This window comes from Mobula hypostoma, chromosome 8 (assembly GCF_963921235.1).
Source record: "Mobula hypostoma chromosome 8, sMobHyp1.1, whole genome shotgun sequence".
Lineage (NCBI taxonomy): Eukaryota > Metazoa > Chordata > Chondrichthyes > Myliobatiformes > Myliobatidae > Mobula > Mobula hypostoma.
Window position 1 is genome coordinate 49512008 of NC_086104.1, and position 17480 is coordinate 49529487.

The window sequence follows — 17480 nt, forward strand, 5'->3', positions numbered from 1 at the left end:
CACAACTGCAACTAGCAGCTGATGAACCTGACAAAATTATTTGAAGAGCTGAGCAACACACATAAACTACTGGAGGAACTCAGCAGGCCAGGCAGCATCTATGGAAAAGAATAAATAGTCGACATTTCGAGCCGAGACCCTTCATCAGGACTAGAAAAAAAGAGCAGGAGGTAGAGCAAGAAGGTGGAGGGAGGGGAGGCAGAAGTACAAGGTGGTAGGTGTTAGGTGAAACCGGAAGAGAGGGCGGGGTAAAGAACTGGAAGACGATTGTTGGAAGAGATAAAGAGCTGGAGAAGGGGGAATCTGGTAGGAGAGCACAAGAGGGAGATGATGGGCAGGTAAGAGAGGGAATGGGAATGGTGGGGGTGGGGGTGAGGCAGGCAATTACCAGAAATTCAAAAAATCAATGTTCATGCCATCAAGTTAGAGGCTGCACAGACAGAATCTAAGGTGTTGCTCTTCCAACCTGACTGGCCTTGTTGCAGCAGTAGAGGAGGCCATGAACTGACATGTCGGAATGGGAATGGGAAGTAGAATTGAAGTGGGTGGCCACTGGGAAATCCAACTTTTTCTGGCAGATGGAACATAGGTGCTCAGCGAAGCGGTCTACTAATCTACGTGGGGTCATCTCACCAACATACAGGAGGCCACACCAAGAGCACCAGATACAGTTGATGACCCCAAACAGAATCACAGGTGAAGTGTCACCTCACCTGGAAGGACTGCTTAGGGCTCTGAATAGTAGTGAAGGAGCAGGTTTAGGGGTAGATGTAGCATTTGTTCCACTTGCAAGGATAAGTACCAGGAGGGAGATCAGTGGAGAGGGATGAATGAACAAGGGAGTCACGTAGGGAGCGATCCTCCCGCATATCAGTGAGAACCAACGTAGGGACAGGTATGGCACTTGATTTGCTTGCAAGTATAAGTACCAGGAGGGAGATCAGTGGAAAGGAAAGAATGGAAAAGTGAATCCCATAGTGAGCGATCCTCCTGTATATTGATGAGACCCAACGTAGATTGGAAAACTGCTTCGCCAAAAACTATGCTCTATCCACCAGAAAAAGTAGTATCTCCCAGTGGCCATCTACAAATCCCATTTCCAGAAAAGTTGGGATATTTTCCAAAATGCAATAAAAACAAAAATCTGTGATATGCTAATTCACGTGAACCTTTATTTAACTGACAAAAGTACAAAGAAAAGATTTTCAATAGTTTTACTGACCAACTTAATTGTACTTTGTAAATATACACAAATTTAGAATTTAATGGCTGCAACACACTCAACAAAAGTTGGGACAAAGGCATGTTTACCATTGTGTTACATCACCTTTCCTTTTAATAACACTTTTTAATCGTTTTGGAACTGAGGATACTAATTGTAGTAGATTTGCAATTGGAAATTTTGTCCATTCTTGCTTGATATAAGACTTCAGCTGCTCAACAGTCTGTGGTCTCTGTTGTCTGATTCTCCTCTTCATGATGCGCCATACATTTTCAATAGGAGATAGATCTGGACTGGCAACAAGCCAGTCAAGCACATGCACTCTGTGTCTACAAAGCCACGCTGTTGTAGCCCGTGCAGAATGTGGTCTGGCATTGTCCTGCTGAAATAAGCATGGACGTCCCAGGAAGAGACGTCGCCTTGATGGCAACATATGTCTCTCTAAAATCCTAATATACGCCTCAGAGTCAATGGTACCTTCACATACATGCAACACACCCATGCTGTGGGCACTGATGCATCCCTATACCATCACAGATGCTGGCTTTTGCACCTTTCGCTAATAACAATCTGGATGGTCATTTTCATCTTTGGCACGGAGAACTCGACTCCCGTTTTTTCCGAAAACGAGCTGAAATGTGGACTCATCTGACCACAGCACACAGTTCCACAGTCTTTAGGTCCATCTGAGATGAGCTCGGGCCCAGAGAACTCGCCGGCGTTTCTACATGGAGTTGATGTACGGCTTCCTCCTTGCGTAATACAGTTTCAAGTTGCAGGTGGCTATAATTGTCACAGTAGCATGACAGTTTCTTAGGCAGTGCCGCCTGAGGGCTCGAAGATCACGTGCATTCAACAGTGGTTTCCGACCTTGCCCTTTACTCACTGAGATGTCTCTGAATTCTCTGAATCTCTGAATCTTTTCACAATATTATGTACTGTAGATGTTGAAAGACCTAAATTATCTGCAATCTTGCGTTGAGAAATGTTCCTTTTGAACTGACTAACAATTCTCTCACAAATTTTGGCACAAAGGGGTGAGCCAACACCCATCCTTGCTTGCAAAGACAGCCTTTGATGGACGCTACTTTTATACCCAGTCATGATACCTCACCTGCTACCAATTAGCCTGCTTAATGTGGAGTCTTCCAAACCGGTGTTACTTGAATATTCTGTGCACTTTTCAATCTTATTTTAACTCTGTCCCAACTTTTGTTGAGTGTGTTGCAGCCATCAAATTCTAAATTTGTGTATGTTTACAAAATACAATTAAGTTGGTCAGTAAAACTACTGAAAATCTTTTCTTTGTACTTTTGTCAGTTAAATAAAGGTTCACGAGAATTAACACATCACAGATTTTTGTTTTTATTGCATTTTGGAAAATATCCCAACTTTTCTGGAAATGGGGTTTGTACTTCAATTCTACTTCCACTCCCATTCCGACATGTCAGTCCATGGCCTCCTCTACTGCCACAATGAGGGTACACTCAGGTTAGAGGAACCAATACCTTATACTCCGTCTGGGGAGCCTCCAACCTGATAACAGAAACATCAATTCTTGAACTTCTGGTCATTGCCCCCCTTCACTGTTCCCTTTCCAGTTTCCCTCTTGCCTCACCTCCTTACCAGCCTATCACCTTCCATATCTTCCATGGTCATCCACCCTCTCCTATCAGATTCCCCCTTCTCCTGCACTTTATCTCTTTATCTGTTTCACCTATCAGCTTCCCAGCTATCACCTACCACCTTGTATTTCTTCCTCCTTTTTGCTCTAACCTCATCTTTTTTTTTCCAGTCCTGATGAAGGTCTCAGCTCAAAACATCCACTATTTACTCTTTTCCATAGATGTTGCCTGACCTGCTGAGTTGCTCCAGCAATTTGGGTGTGTTGCTTGGATTTACAGCATTTGCAGATTTTCTCATCTTTGAAGAGCTGACTTCAATTATTTGGAGAGTGTTTACAAATGTTTTCATGAGAGCCTTCATTAGTTTAAATACAAGTATGAATCTGAATTATTGACCAGGTCTGAAAATTGGCTTGGAAGAACTGAGGAATGTGCTTAGCAAATTCCTGAAAGGATAAGTAGTTGGGCTACAATTATTTAACCTATGCTGACATAAATGATTTAGCTGATGAAAAGGAAGGCCACCACTTCATGTTGGCTGGTGATAAAGATGGGTGACTGCATATAGTATATTGGAAACAAATTTCAAGAAATTTAATGGTTGAGTTTAACTATGGCAAATGAATTTGAATGTACTGTAGATAAGTCTGATCATCAGCTTTACACCTTGAAAAAACAAGAGCAGCTTTAAAACAATGAAAAGCTAGAAACAGTGGAGATTAAAGTACAAATTTATCAGTCCATGACAATATTTTTCTTCAAAAAATTATGAAGACATAAAGAAAACAATTAAAAAGGATAGTGGAATTTTACATGCCACACATCCAAATTTTGCAGGGACTCATTTTAACTTAGCAGTGGCTGATATTTGATAAAGTATGACCACTCCTTTAACAAAGTCCAAGCTAGCCGCAGATAGTTTATTACTTAGTTTTTTCTGGGCTTCCAGCAGGGAAAGCTGAAAAGTGACCAATTCGGGCTACTTGTATGTCAAACCTACAGTGGTGTGATATGACAAGTGCTTATAAAGCTCGTCAACCAAAACTGTGCCCTGGAAGCATGGATTAAACAAGGTGAAAGCATTACTTCAATTTTCATGCTAAACATAACAAAGTGATTTTTTCTTTACAAATTACCATTGGTCTAGCTCATCTTAAGACTAAGCAGCAGATGGGTATCTAAAATTAGCTATTGAAACTTGGATTTCTGACTGGAGGGGCATAAATCATCCTGGAATTTCACACTGACAGTGATCCAGCTAACAATTATGTAAACATTTAGGTTTCAAATAGGATGAGGCACAGCCATTGCCCAAGGCAGAATAACTTTAACAATACATTTTTGTACCTAGCAAGTTCTTGGTATAAAACAACATCCACGCAGGAATCAGGAAATCCCTATAGAAATCACGCCTGAAAGCACAAATTACCTTAAGTATTTTTCTGATTTACAGAAAATGTTCAATTTTTATAGTAATCATAGGAAGTGTTTTGTTAGTGGAAATAGTAGATGTTGCTAACAAAATTTCTAGCCCAAGCGATCCCAATTTCCTTCCCATTAGGGATCTGCCAGTACATAATACAAATAAATCAGGATGTTCACCTCAATACAGGTTAAACATTTACATAAAAATAAAATCCATCGCACTACCTTTGTACGAAGATCACAGGAAACATAAATCAAAATCTAGCCAACAGACTTTTGTTTGTGACAGATATTAATGTTTCTTTGATCTCTATTTGTTCAAAGCCTATAAAGATTTTATTTCCTAAACCTGGCATGTTGTGCTCCACACCAGAGAGCTATGATTAAATGTTTCTTAATTTAGTTAAATCAATTTATGTGCAAATTAAACTAAAACAAATTGTTGCACTGACTACTTACGGAATATTAAAATATCTCCCTAAAACCTGAATGGAAAAAAAAGGGCAAAAATTATGAAATGTAAAGTACTGATAGCTCGTTTTATCTTTACAACATGAAAAATTAAAAAGAGCACTACACTACTAAAAAGGTACCTGATCTACAATTTAATAACATATTTTCTATGTTGCTAAGCATTTCAGGTCATCAATTGTAAATAATATTCCTTTCTTAAAACTGTATCCTGAGCAACCAGTATTCAATACAGTGGATTCTAGTTAAATGAGCCATCGGTTAATTGGGGCAGCCACTTATTTGGGATAAATCTTAAAGAACAAAAACTAATTGAGAAAATAGCTAGGATTCCCTTTGTTTATTTGGGGCACTATGCCACTTAATTGGGACAGAAGACTTGCTAAACAATTTCTAACTAGCGTTTAGTTGACTGTGTGTGGCTGTTATACACCACACCATCCTTAAAACAAACAGTTTTTAAATAGCGTCAGCTGTGTGTATGTGTCTTCAAAAAGCAGTGATTTTTGTCACTATTAGTTGGCGAGAAATAAACAATAAGACAATTCAGAACCGTTTTGCTCACTGCAGTTTCAAGCATTTGGCCATGGAGATGCGAAAAATGGCTAGGATTGAAAATGAAACAATTTCACTACAAGTTAGGAACTATAACGAATTCGTAGTTGAAGGTTACAATGAAAATGAAGATTTGGAGGATGCAGTCATCCGAAGCATTGTACGAAGGCAGTCAATTATCTACACAAGGTGTCTGCGATGGCTTTGTTAATTTACGCAGTCATTCAAAAGAGCAAGGCAGCGTAAACTGGATGAATTTCGCCGATTGTTAACTATTAGGAACTAAGAGAGTTGTATAGTACTGTAGTAGTATTGGTACTGTTCTAATCTGTTCTGCATCTCATTTAAATACATAATTTATTACTCTAATAAATGGTAGTTTGTCTTTTCTATACCTTTTTAGATATTTCCATGAAACTTTGGATATTTAGGGCAGCCATTTAATTGGGACAAAATGTACTGGTCCCGTTGTGTCCCAATTAACTAGAATACACTGTATATATTTATATGGTGAGTGATCAATCTGTTTTAATATCTTGTATGCAATTAACTTAAAAATATTCCAATTATCTTAAAACTACAGAATGAGCAAAGCAGATTAAGGATTGGACTAATATTTTTGGGAATCTACCAATTAAATACTTAAAGCATTGTACAATTAATATGAAAGTATACTGGTTTAAAAGTCTGAGCATACTCAATTTATTTTAATTGTGTTTAATGGCATCTTAAGACACCTGACACTGTTCACAACCTACCAGATCTAAGAATCATTATCACTGTACTTAGTGCAAAAATGCAAGCTTAAATCACTAATTCGTGCCCAGTAAATGTAAGTAGTTAGGTTTGAGTCATAATTGCCAGGATTTTCCCTTGTTAATCTGTCTTAGAATGTTCTGCTTTGCTTCATTTTCTGAATAATGATGAAATGCCTTTCAGTGTCTTTGGATTCTGTTGTGCTAAACACAAAATGTAAGACTTTATAATGAACACCCAGATTATAGGATATTACTGCCATAGCAAAAGTCAGCATCATTCTAGTTTCAACATTTCTTTGCTACTAATATAGCAGGAAACACATATGGAATATGGTAAATAACAGGAGCATATACTCCTACAGCAAGCTGTAGAGCAGTATAGAGCTCGGTGTAGCCAACAGTCAAAATGCAAGTGAATATGTGATGCTGAAATATAAAACTGTTCATTGGCCTAGCAAGTGAGATCAAATTAAAGGTACTCACCTGAAGTACAAATTTCTGATCAATGAATCTTTTTGCAACACTAGGCTGGAAGTCTGGACACTCCAGAAACCGCAAGAAAAATTCATACACAAGCTTAAAAGAAAGTGACAATTAACAGAAATTATTTTCAATTGTCCAATAGATTCAAAATGTGGATATACTTGCATAATTGTCCTCACATCAGAAATAGGAGCTGAATTAGACGATAATGCTATACCAAAACATTCAAAAGGGTCATAGTTGATTTGATTTTGGTCTTAGCTCCACTCATCTGTTTCTTCTGCATTGCCCACAAATGACACTATAACCCAAAATTTGTCTGCCTTGAATTAATCACTAGCTTGATTGTATTCAACAACTTGTCTCCATGGCTTTCTGGATAGGCTATTTTAAATGGATGATCCATTACTCTGAAACTATGCCTCCCAGTTCAAGTTTCCCTCAAAGGGGAAGAACTCTCAGCATCTTACTAGTCAATTCTCTTTAGAATGTTTCAAACCACCACCTCTTTTCAAAATTCTGATCAATAGGTGCAACCCAACCAAAACTGTTATTCCTTACAATATAACCTCCATCAACCAACAATTTAAAATACTGTAGTCTCTGAATTGCTTATGAATACAATTATGTTTAAGGTGATGGAAGGGACAAAGATATGTACCTCTTACCACTATCTTAATTCAATGCCCTCTAGTTTTCGACACCTCTTCCATGGGGAAAGTTTATCTACATTCTTCATAATTCTGAAAGGCCACCTTCTCAGTCCTTCTCACTCCAAAAAGAAACTAATCCTGGCTATGCAGAATTTAAAGAATGCTTATTCCAGGCAATATCCACTACATCTCCTCTGTACCTTCTCTCATGCAATCACATGCTTTCTATAGTATTGTGACCAGGACTACACATAGTATTCCAGCTATAGCCTAACCAATGAGTTATAAAGCTGCGCCATAACCTTCCTGATTTTTTTCTATGTCCCAACTAATGAAGACAAGCACAAGCACCCTATATGTCTTCTTTACCACCTATGCTGCCACCTTCAGGGATCCCTGGACATATAACGGTTCCTTTGTTCCTGCAGCCAAAAACATTCATTGTGTATTGGTTACCTTAATCAGTCTACCCAAATACATCAGTTCAGATTTGTCAGAATAAAATTCCATCTTCAGTTGCTCCTGCCCAAATTACCAACTGGTTAACATTGTTCTGTAGTCTAAGACTGACCAGCACACTATCAACATCACCACAAATTCTGATGTCATCTGAAACTTACTCATCATACCTCCTACATTTACATCCAAATCATTACCTAATGTAATGAACAGCGAGGATCCCAGCACCAACTCCTGGGTACACCAATGGTCATAGGCTTCTAAACACAAAACAACTTTCAAACACCCTGCTCTGCCTCCTATTATCAAGCAAAATTAAATCCAATTTACTAACTTTCCTTGGAGCTCATGGGTTCTAACATTTAGGCCCACAGTTTTTGGCTTAACAAACAGAAACCTCCTTCCAGTTGTTTTTTTTAAAAATGCAAATTATTTACTACAACTGACAATCAATCCAAGAGATTATTAACTTCAACGCTTGTGCACTGACCATACACATAGTAAAATCCAGTGATATTTTTTGATTTCCCAAAATAATAGGAGTATTTGAACATGCAACTAGGGATCAGAGTAAAAAAAAAGCATATTGTTACTTTGCCTCAAGTTTGTTACCTGCATGTGAGGCCATGCGGCTTCTAATGATGGTTCATCTTCTTCTGGATCAAAGTCTGGATTATCACTGGGAGGAAGAGTTCTGAAAATATTACAGGTAATCTGCAACAAAATTATAGCATGAATAAAGACTCATTAAAAAACAGTCTATAATCGTAGTCTTAAGAAAAGTGTTTGGCAATTTAAATGAAATGGGCAATTGAAATATCTACTTTGGTTCAGATTTGCAAATATAGTTTTAAACTTACTCATAAATTTGGAAAAGCATAGCTGAAGCTGACCCAAACTTTAAAGTTTAATCATCAACACTTTGATTCCAAATAAATGCAAAATTTAGTATTGATTTTTGTCAAATTTTACTCAGGTTCTAAAACAACCTTTTATTCTTTTCCATTAGTAAAACTGTTGCACTTGAAGCTGAACAAGATAAAAGTGACCAACATGCTAATTCTAAATAATCCTGTGCCTAAATTGCTAAAAGCGGGTGATATAACTGAATTGGTAGAAAGAAATTTAAACCAAAGTTAGAACAATAGCTAAATGGATCAGAACAGTTATAATGCTGTCAAAGTAATGTTGTGAAATTATCTACTAAATCTACATCTATTTCTAAGCAGAATTAACAAAATTTTTCAAAATATAGATGCGCTTCTACATAAATTTTCATAATTGCAAGTTAAAAATCCTATATGTGATATATGTTATAAAACATATTTTAAAAACTAATAAAAACTCATTACACAGGCAGCAACACACACAAAATGCTGGAGAAACTCAACAGGTGCTGAAGAAGGGTCTCGGCCCAAACCATTGACTGATTACTCTTTTCCTTAGATGCTGCCTGACCTGCTGAGCTCCTCCAGCATTTTGTGTGTTTTGCTTTGGATTTCCAGCATCTGCAGACTTTCTTGTGTTTGTAATTTACACAGACAGCATTTGCTCCAATAATTATTCTTTTTGAAGAACCACCAAATTCAATTTCATACATGAGCCACTGTCCTGAAAATTCATAATTACACTATGGTGCAGATGTCCAACAAGTTGCTTTTTAAGTATAAATCCTTTTCAGTTTTATTTATGAAAGTCATGCAAAACTCTCTGAGATTCACAAACACCTCATTAAACAGGGTGAAGACATAATACTTAAGTGTTTTACCATTTTACTAAGTCACAAGTAAAGGATCCAATTTTTAATTGATTCTTTGGGCCTACTTGTGTATCCTTATTAAATTCAAACAATAAACTTAATTACAATAAAAATAGTAATTAAGTATCCTTGAGAAACAACTAGCAGAGCATTATTATATACTGGATAAATCACCCCATGAGAGAAATTGATGGCATCAGCAGATACCATGCAATATAGTTCGATAGTACATACAAATCATACTTTTCTTTATTTGCAGAGAGACACTAATTGCACCACTCCAATAACATTTTTGTGCAACATTTCAAATATATACAAAGAATATACAAAAATCAAAACTGAAATATAAGTTTTTCTTGAAATGCATTAAAGATAATACAATACCATAAATTCATAAATTTTAATTTCAAATAATTATCACAAATATTACAGCAAACTTGTTTGTTTTGTGCACTTTACAATTGAAGAATAACTTACAGATTAAAATAAAAGGGCAGATGATTGGAATTGAATTGATGCTCCAAAAGGAGTGCATGACCTTAATGGCCTCTCTCTTAGTTGTTATCAGCCGGCTGGTGTCGTAATGGCATCACTGCCAGACTTCGGAGCAAAGGCTCCCGAGTTTGAATCCAGCCGGCTTCCTTGCACGCTTTCCATCCGTGCTGGGTAGAGCGTCGAGCTAGCAACTCGGCCTTGTAAAAATAAGAAAGCCTGCTAAAAAAAAAACGTCACGAAGGTGTCCTGATGACTCCACTTGGAGTTAAGGGCTTTCTTCGTCTTCTTCTTCGTTGTTATGAATTCTATAGTTAATTTCAATTCCAAGGTAGATTTAAATGTGAATAGTTTCTTCATAAAAGGTAACATCACTTAAAAGTTAAAGGAAGGTTGGTGCTCTGCTTAAATTAATGGACTAGCAATCCAAAGCCTATACAGGTCCACAATCCCTCATCCGAAATCCTTGGGGCCAGTTGCATTTCGGAATTCAGAATTATTCGGATTTCAGACCCCCCCCCCAACCGATACCAAAAAACACGTATGCTCAAGTCCCTTATTTAACCTGTCTCAGTACGGTGGACTTTAGGACCCGGCGGCACATCAAACCTACGCACATCCTCCCATATACTTTAAATCATCTCTAGATTATTTATAATACCTAATACAATGTAAACACTATGTAAATAGTTGTTATACTGTATTGTTTAGGGAATAATGACAAGAAAAATTTTTATTTCCAACAAGAACATTCAATAAAACATAAAAATATACAGCTTTAAAGAAACCGAATCAAACACATGGTAAATGACTTATTGGAATAAATGTAGAACTTCATTGTCACTGTCACTATAAAACTTCAGTAACTTGTTTCTCTGTTTATTTAAATCATATACAGTGGTAGTTCCGACACTATTTTCTTCAGTAAAACACTGCACAGACACATCACGATCAAGTTGCTGCAATAACTCCACTTTCTGCGTTATTGATGATGATAGATGCTTCCTTCTCTGTTTCTCATTGTTACCCATAGGGTATCCGCAGCTCTTTTTGACATTTTCACAGTGAAATTAAACACAAAGTCAACAGTGAACACAAAATACCAGCGAACAGCAAATGCAGGTGTAACCAGTACGAGTGCTGAGCCACAACTGATGTCTGGTGGCCTCTGCTAGTGCTACCACGTCACACCTGAGTGACATCAGCTGTTGGCGAAAAAAAGCTTCGGTTTTCGGAGCTTTCTGGATTTCAGAATTTCGGATAAAGGAATGTGCACCTGTACTAAGAATTGACAGTATTAATGCAGTGGCTTTCAGTGGCAGCTGGAGAACTTAAATCCAGTTGATTAAAGTCAACAAAAAAAGAGATAATTTAAACAAATAGCTAGTCATGTAATGGTAACCATGAAACTGCTAGATTGTCATAAAAACCCACCTGGTCACTAACGTCCTTCAGGGAAGCAAATTGTGTCATCTTTAGCTGGTCTGGTCCATATGTGACTCCAGACCCTCACCAATGTGACTGATTGCCCTCTGAAGTCGCCTACCAAGCCATTCATTCAGCTGTATCAAAAACTCTACATTGAAACACAGCAAGAATTAAAATCTGATAGACTACTTAGTATTGACCTTGGCATTGGATTCAGGTATAGCAAGGTCAATTATCTGGAACAGTTCTGCCAATTTCATCTGAGACCAGTGTCAAAATCAGAATTGGTGTCCTATGGACTAGCCTAGCATCACACCAACATAGTCACACATACGGAATTATATTTTGTAGCCAATGCCTCAGACTCCCCTTTCACTACCCCACAAGTGGTGGTTGAAGAATAATTAACAAATAGGAAGGTGAGGATCCTTTACACTGCCATCACACCTACTGAAGGCTAGTGATATCAAATCAATTATGGACAAGTAAACTACTTGATTTCTACCTGTTTAGTTGATGAATCGGTGTTTTTTTGTTCCTGTGTTGGATAACCCTCTGGATGTGCATGGAGGGTAAAAAGGGCACACACACCATCCTCATTAAGCTACCTGTTGCAAATGCAAATGGCCCGTGATAGGAGTGTTACCACCACACATCACATAAATAAATAGCTTCACAACAGACATACTAATTTAAATAATTTAGAATTGGTTGGCAGACAGGAAGCAAAGAGTGGGAATAAATGGGACCTTTTCAGAATGGCAGGCAGTGACTAGTGGGGTGCCGCAAGGCTCAGTGCTGGGACCCCAGTTGTTTACAATATATATTAATGACTTGGATGAGGGAATTAAATGCAGCATCTCCAAGTTTGCGGATGACACGAAGCTGGGCGGCAGTGTTAGCTGTGAGGAGGATGCTAAGAGGATGCAGGGTGACTTGGATAGGTTAGCTGAGTGGGAAAATTCATGGCAGATGCAATTTAATGTGGATAAATGTGAGGTTATCCACTTTGGTGGTAAAAACAGGAAAACAGATTATTATCTGAATGGTGGCCGATTAGGAAAAGGGGAGGTGCAACGAGACCTGGGTGTCATTATACACCAGTCATTGAAAGTGGGCATGCAGGTACAGCAGGTGGTGAAAAAGGCAAATGGTATGCTGGCATTCATAGCAAGAGGATTCGAGTACAGGAGCAGGGAGGTACTACTGCAGTTGTACAAGGCCTTGGTGAGCCCACACCTGGAGTATTGTGTGCAGTTTTGGTCCCCTAATCTGAGGAAAAGACATTCTTGCCATAGAGGGAGTACAAAGAAGGTTCACCAGATTGATTCCTGGGATGGCAGGGCTTTCATATGATGAAAGACTGGATCGACTAGGCTTATACTCTCTGGAATTTAGAAGATTGAGGGGGGGATCTGATTGAAACGTATAAAATTCTAAAGGGATTGGACAGGCTAGATGTAGGAAGATCGTTCCCGATGTTGGGGAAGTCCAGAATGAGGGTTCACAGTTTGAGGATAAAGGGTAAGTCTTTTAGGACCGAGATAAGGAAAAACTTCTTCACACAAAGAGCGGTGAATCTGTCGAATTCTCTACCACAGGAAACAGTTGAGGCCAGTTCATTAGCTATATTTAAGAGGGAGTTAGATATGGCCCTTGTGGCTAAAGGGATCAGGGGGTATGGAGAGAAGGCAGTTACAGGGTTCTGAGTTGGATGATCAGCCATGATCATACTGAATGGCGATGCAGGCTCGAAGGGCCAAATGGCCTACTCCTGCACCTATTTTCTCTGTTTCTATGTAAAACCAGCACTTACAAGGTGCTATGAGCAATCAATAGTATAATTATATTCCAACATAATTCATAACTTCATACTCAATCACTACTACTGAGCCAAGAGACCAAGGTTCATGCCAGGAGTATCATCAGGCACAGCTCTAAAGTTCAGTTTGGATACCAGTTCAACTCTAGACCTCATTAGACCCCTGGTCCAAAAGTGAACAAAGGAATTGCAAGAGTGATATCAAGAAACCATGGTAAGATTTGTCAATAGGAAACAAGGGGGAGAACACACTACCAGATGGAATAATATTTCACACAAAACGACAGTTGTATTTGTTGAAGGCCATCAATCAGTGGAAAGTTGCATGTTTCAAATAGAGGGAAGTGTACAGTAGTCTTTCACACGGGGTGATACAAGGACAACCACTTTCCTTAATGTAGATTCCTGATTTAGACTTGGTTGAAGAGTGCACTAATTTCCCAATTTATAGATAAAACAAAATATGAAGAGAAGGTGATTTGTGAATATGACTAATACTCTTAAGAGACATTAAAAATGATAGACATAGATTGGGGACATTGGTGGATAGTAAAAATGAATTTGGAAAAATATGAAGCGTTACATCTTAGTCGACAAGATAAGACAGTATAAATGGTGACATAATTCTATAAGGATTCAAGAGAGAGATCCAAGGTTTCATGTGTATGTTTCTTTGAAAGTGGCAGGGATGTTGAGAGAACAGTTTGAAAAATGTGTACAGTATCCCAGTCTTTATAAATGGACCGAGTATATGACCAAGGAACTGGTACAGCAGAACTGGATTATTGCGCTAGTTCTCAGACCCACATATTTGCAAGGTTTTAAAGAAGGTGCCAGATAACTCAGTGCGAATAATTCTAAGGATGAGGGGTTCTAGTTCTGTTCACACAGTTGTGAAGATGGAGTTGCTGATTTAGAACAAAGGTAACAACAAAAGCATCTGATGAAGATGGAGGTTAAAGAGCAGCAAATACAAAAAGTATCTTTTCTAAAAAAAAACTGATCCCTTTGGTGAACAAGTTACACAGGTGAGAAGAAAGCATGAAGGTCATTGGCAAAAGAACTAAATATCTTTTCACATCATAAGTATTCCAATTGTGCAGCCTGAAAAATACAACAAGCATGATGACAAGCTCCTTTGGGTATAAGTGATTTTTGAGCTGGCCAGAACTAAATTAGAAACTTAGTATAAAGTCAAATAAGCAGATATTATTAACAATGGAGCCAACTGAAAACAGTGGAAAGGGAATTTTCTTCAGGATCTGAAGATAATGACTTTTATCATCCCACGTGCTACCATGTTAGCAATCACTTTATTAAAGCTGTCCTCCAATGATCAGTCCTGGCCATTGCTAATCACTGTCATTACTTATGGATTGGATAGATTGAAATATTATCGATATGTTTGAGATGACACCAAGATTAGTACACGATTTAAGTCAATTAAAGACTAATCATTTACAAGAACATTCAAATGTTCTAAAGCGGATCACATATCAGTAAATGCCATCCAGTTTACATAAACAAAATGCTTTGCATATTTTCTTGGATACGCATAGAACACACTTTTTTAAAGAGATACTGAAAGATAGGAAAGATCGCAGTATTATTGTATGGACATCACCGAAAATTCATGAAGCTGCAGTTAAAATAATCAGCTTGCAAGTCACAATGAATTTGATCTCTGCTTGGATTTGGTCCCCTTAATGTGGTTTTATGGTTTTAGGGGAAAGGATTAGAACTCCACAAGAATGTCCTACTTTAAAGTTCCTCGCCTCCATAGATAGGACCAGAGCTTTCTCCGTTCCCTTTAGAGCTGTAAAAATTTAGGGATGATCTGATATAAATCTACAAATGAATTAAAGGTGATGCTAATTTTTCTGATAGCATATAATCCCAATGAAACAAATCAGAGGAAACCAAGGAAAAGAGTTTAAACTATAAAGTAATAGAGGGAAAAAAATCAGGCGTTTTTTTCTAGATTAGAGAATAAAGTATTGGCAATTGTGGTAAGTGGTGTATTCCCACATTTGTTCAAGGAGGAACTGCAGCACTTCTTAACTAGGACAGGGCACTTTGTATTAAAAAGATAAATATGTTCATAAACAACACTTAAACAAAGTCATTCAAGAAAAAATAGTATTCCATTTATACCATCCACAACCTATTCCTTTTAGTGGCCAATGATTTCTTACTTTAATAATCTCCCAGTACTTGCAATGAATGAATAAATTAACTATACCCCATGCATTAAATCCTACACCCCTCATATTTAGTATATTGAAGGGATGTACAAGGAAACGTCTTAGCTATCATAATACTCATTCAGTGTTACTTGAATTTGACTCAAAATTATGTTGAAAATATTAACTTAAATACTTAGTTAGTGGTAAGGAAGGAAGGTAAATAGAATGGTAGCATTTATTTCAAGAGGACTAGAATATAAAAGCAAGGATGTAGTGTTGACATTTTATAAGGCATTAGTCAAATCGCACTTGGAGTATTGTGAGCAATTTTGCACCCCTTATCTAAGAAAGGATGTGTTGGCATGGGAGATGATCCAGAGGAGGTTTATGAGAAGGATCATTTGATAGCTCTGGGCCTATACTCACCTGAGTTTATAAGAATGAGGGGGATCTTATTGAAACCAATTGAATATTGAAAGGCCTAGATAGAGTGGATGAGGAGAAGATGTTTCCTATTGTGGGCAAGTCTAGGACCAGAAGGCACAGCGTCAGAACAGAAGGACATTGCTTTAGAACAGAAATGAGGAGTATTTTTTTTAGCCAGAGGGCGGAGAATCTATGGAATTATTTGCCACAGACAGCTATGGAGGTCAAGTTATTGGGTATATTTAAAATGGAGGTTGATAGGTTCTTGATTAGTAAAAACATCAAGGGTTATGGGGAGAAGGCAGGAGAATGGGGTTGCAAGGGATATTAAATCAGCCATGATTGAATGGCAGAGCATTCAACTGGCCAAATGGCCTAATTGTGCTATGTCTTATGTCTAAAATAGTGTAAGTTTAAGTAAAGTAGGCTGGTGTTCAGTGGTGAAAGCCTTCTACTTCTTAGGAAATCCCTTAATATCGAGGAATGACATGGCCACCCAATATAAACAACTGAATGTAGCTAGGGCCTCGACGAGCTATAAATGCTACCACGGGAAAGTTTGACAACATTGGTTTGCAGTAGACTGTGGAATACCCTCTTCAAATTTGGCAGACCAAAGGAATTAGTATCCATCTAGTATGCTTCATGATAGCATGCATACGATGATACTAAAATGTCCTAAAACAGACCCAATTCTTTTTCGATTTTGTCACTGAAAGTTCATCAGACAAGGCTACCACTGCCCCAACACTTTTCTCAACAGCTCTCACTTCAATACAGCACCTCAATCTGCAATAAACTTCAGTCTGTAATCGAGCTAATCTTCATACCTATTGGGAAACTGTTAAATGTACAGTGACTGCACTTGAGAATCAAGGTCATCTGAACTTCATTGGTCAAGCTAGTGTTTGCATTTACACGGAGACTGAGATTGCAGATACTATTCAGCAAATCACACAAGAGAATGGGTCTTACACTCAAAATCCACAAAACAAAGATCCTGACTCTGCTTACTACTCCACCTTTTGATGATATAAGCCTTATGATGAAACCAGGTAAACTTCCCAAGTCTCAGAAACCATTCTCAGAGAAGACAAATTGAATTCAATCAACAATGTATTACAACAAGGTCCAGAACATCATGCTGCACTGAGTCACTATGAAGGTGATATAGGATTAGCTAGCTATTTTTGAATCCCTGAAGTAGATTAATTTAGATTAATTATACATACAATTCTAACATTCATACTTGTCAAAGCAAGCACTTTGTAAAATTGTATTTAGAACACAGAACACTATATTAGGTCACATTTTTATTTAAAGCCAAATGCCAGAGGAATGGAGGAGAGGAAGGATGTTTAGGAAGTAACTTAATGACAGTAACAGCTGTTCAGTACAACTGTTACCTAAGATGCAGGTTCTTGTATAATAAATTTTGCATGACTCTATCATTCACATGGAACAATATCAAATTAGAAAATTATATACTGCCACATCTTAAAGTAACAAAACTGTCAAATACTTAGGTAAATTTGTGGGCATGATCACAAACTATCATCTCTGCTGCAGAGTACTAACTCGTTTCGTTGAACATTTAAAGTGGAAGTTACGTAAATACATCTGCACTTGTCAGCAGATAAATCAGATAATATTTTGAATATTGGCTGCTGCAGTGATGATCTACTAGTTGAAACAAAAGTAAATATGTGCAAAGAT

The 17480-nt window shown here is 37.8% G+C and overlaps 1 protein-coding gene across 1 annotated transcript in view; it reads right to left on the reverse strand.

Moving 5' to 3' along the window:
• Positions 1–17480, reverse strand: part of ppp2r5a (protein phosphatase 2, regulatory subunit B', alpha isoform) — a 171126-nt gene that overhangs the window by 81614 nt on the left and 72032 nt on the right. The window contains exons 3-4 of the mRNA XM_063055821.1: positions 8264–8365; positions 6540–6632 (exon numbers count right to left, since the gene is read on the reverse strand). Coding sequence (XP_062911891.1) covers positions 6540–6632; positions 8264–8365 — 195 coding nt within the window. The remainder of the gene's footprint in view (positions 1–6539; positions 6633–8263; positions 8366–17480) is intronic.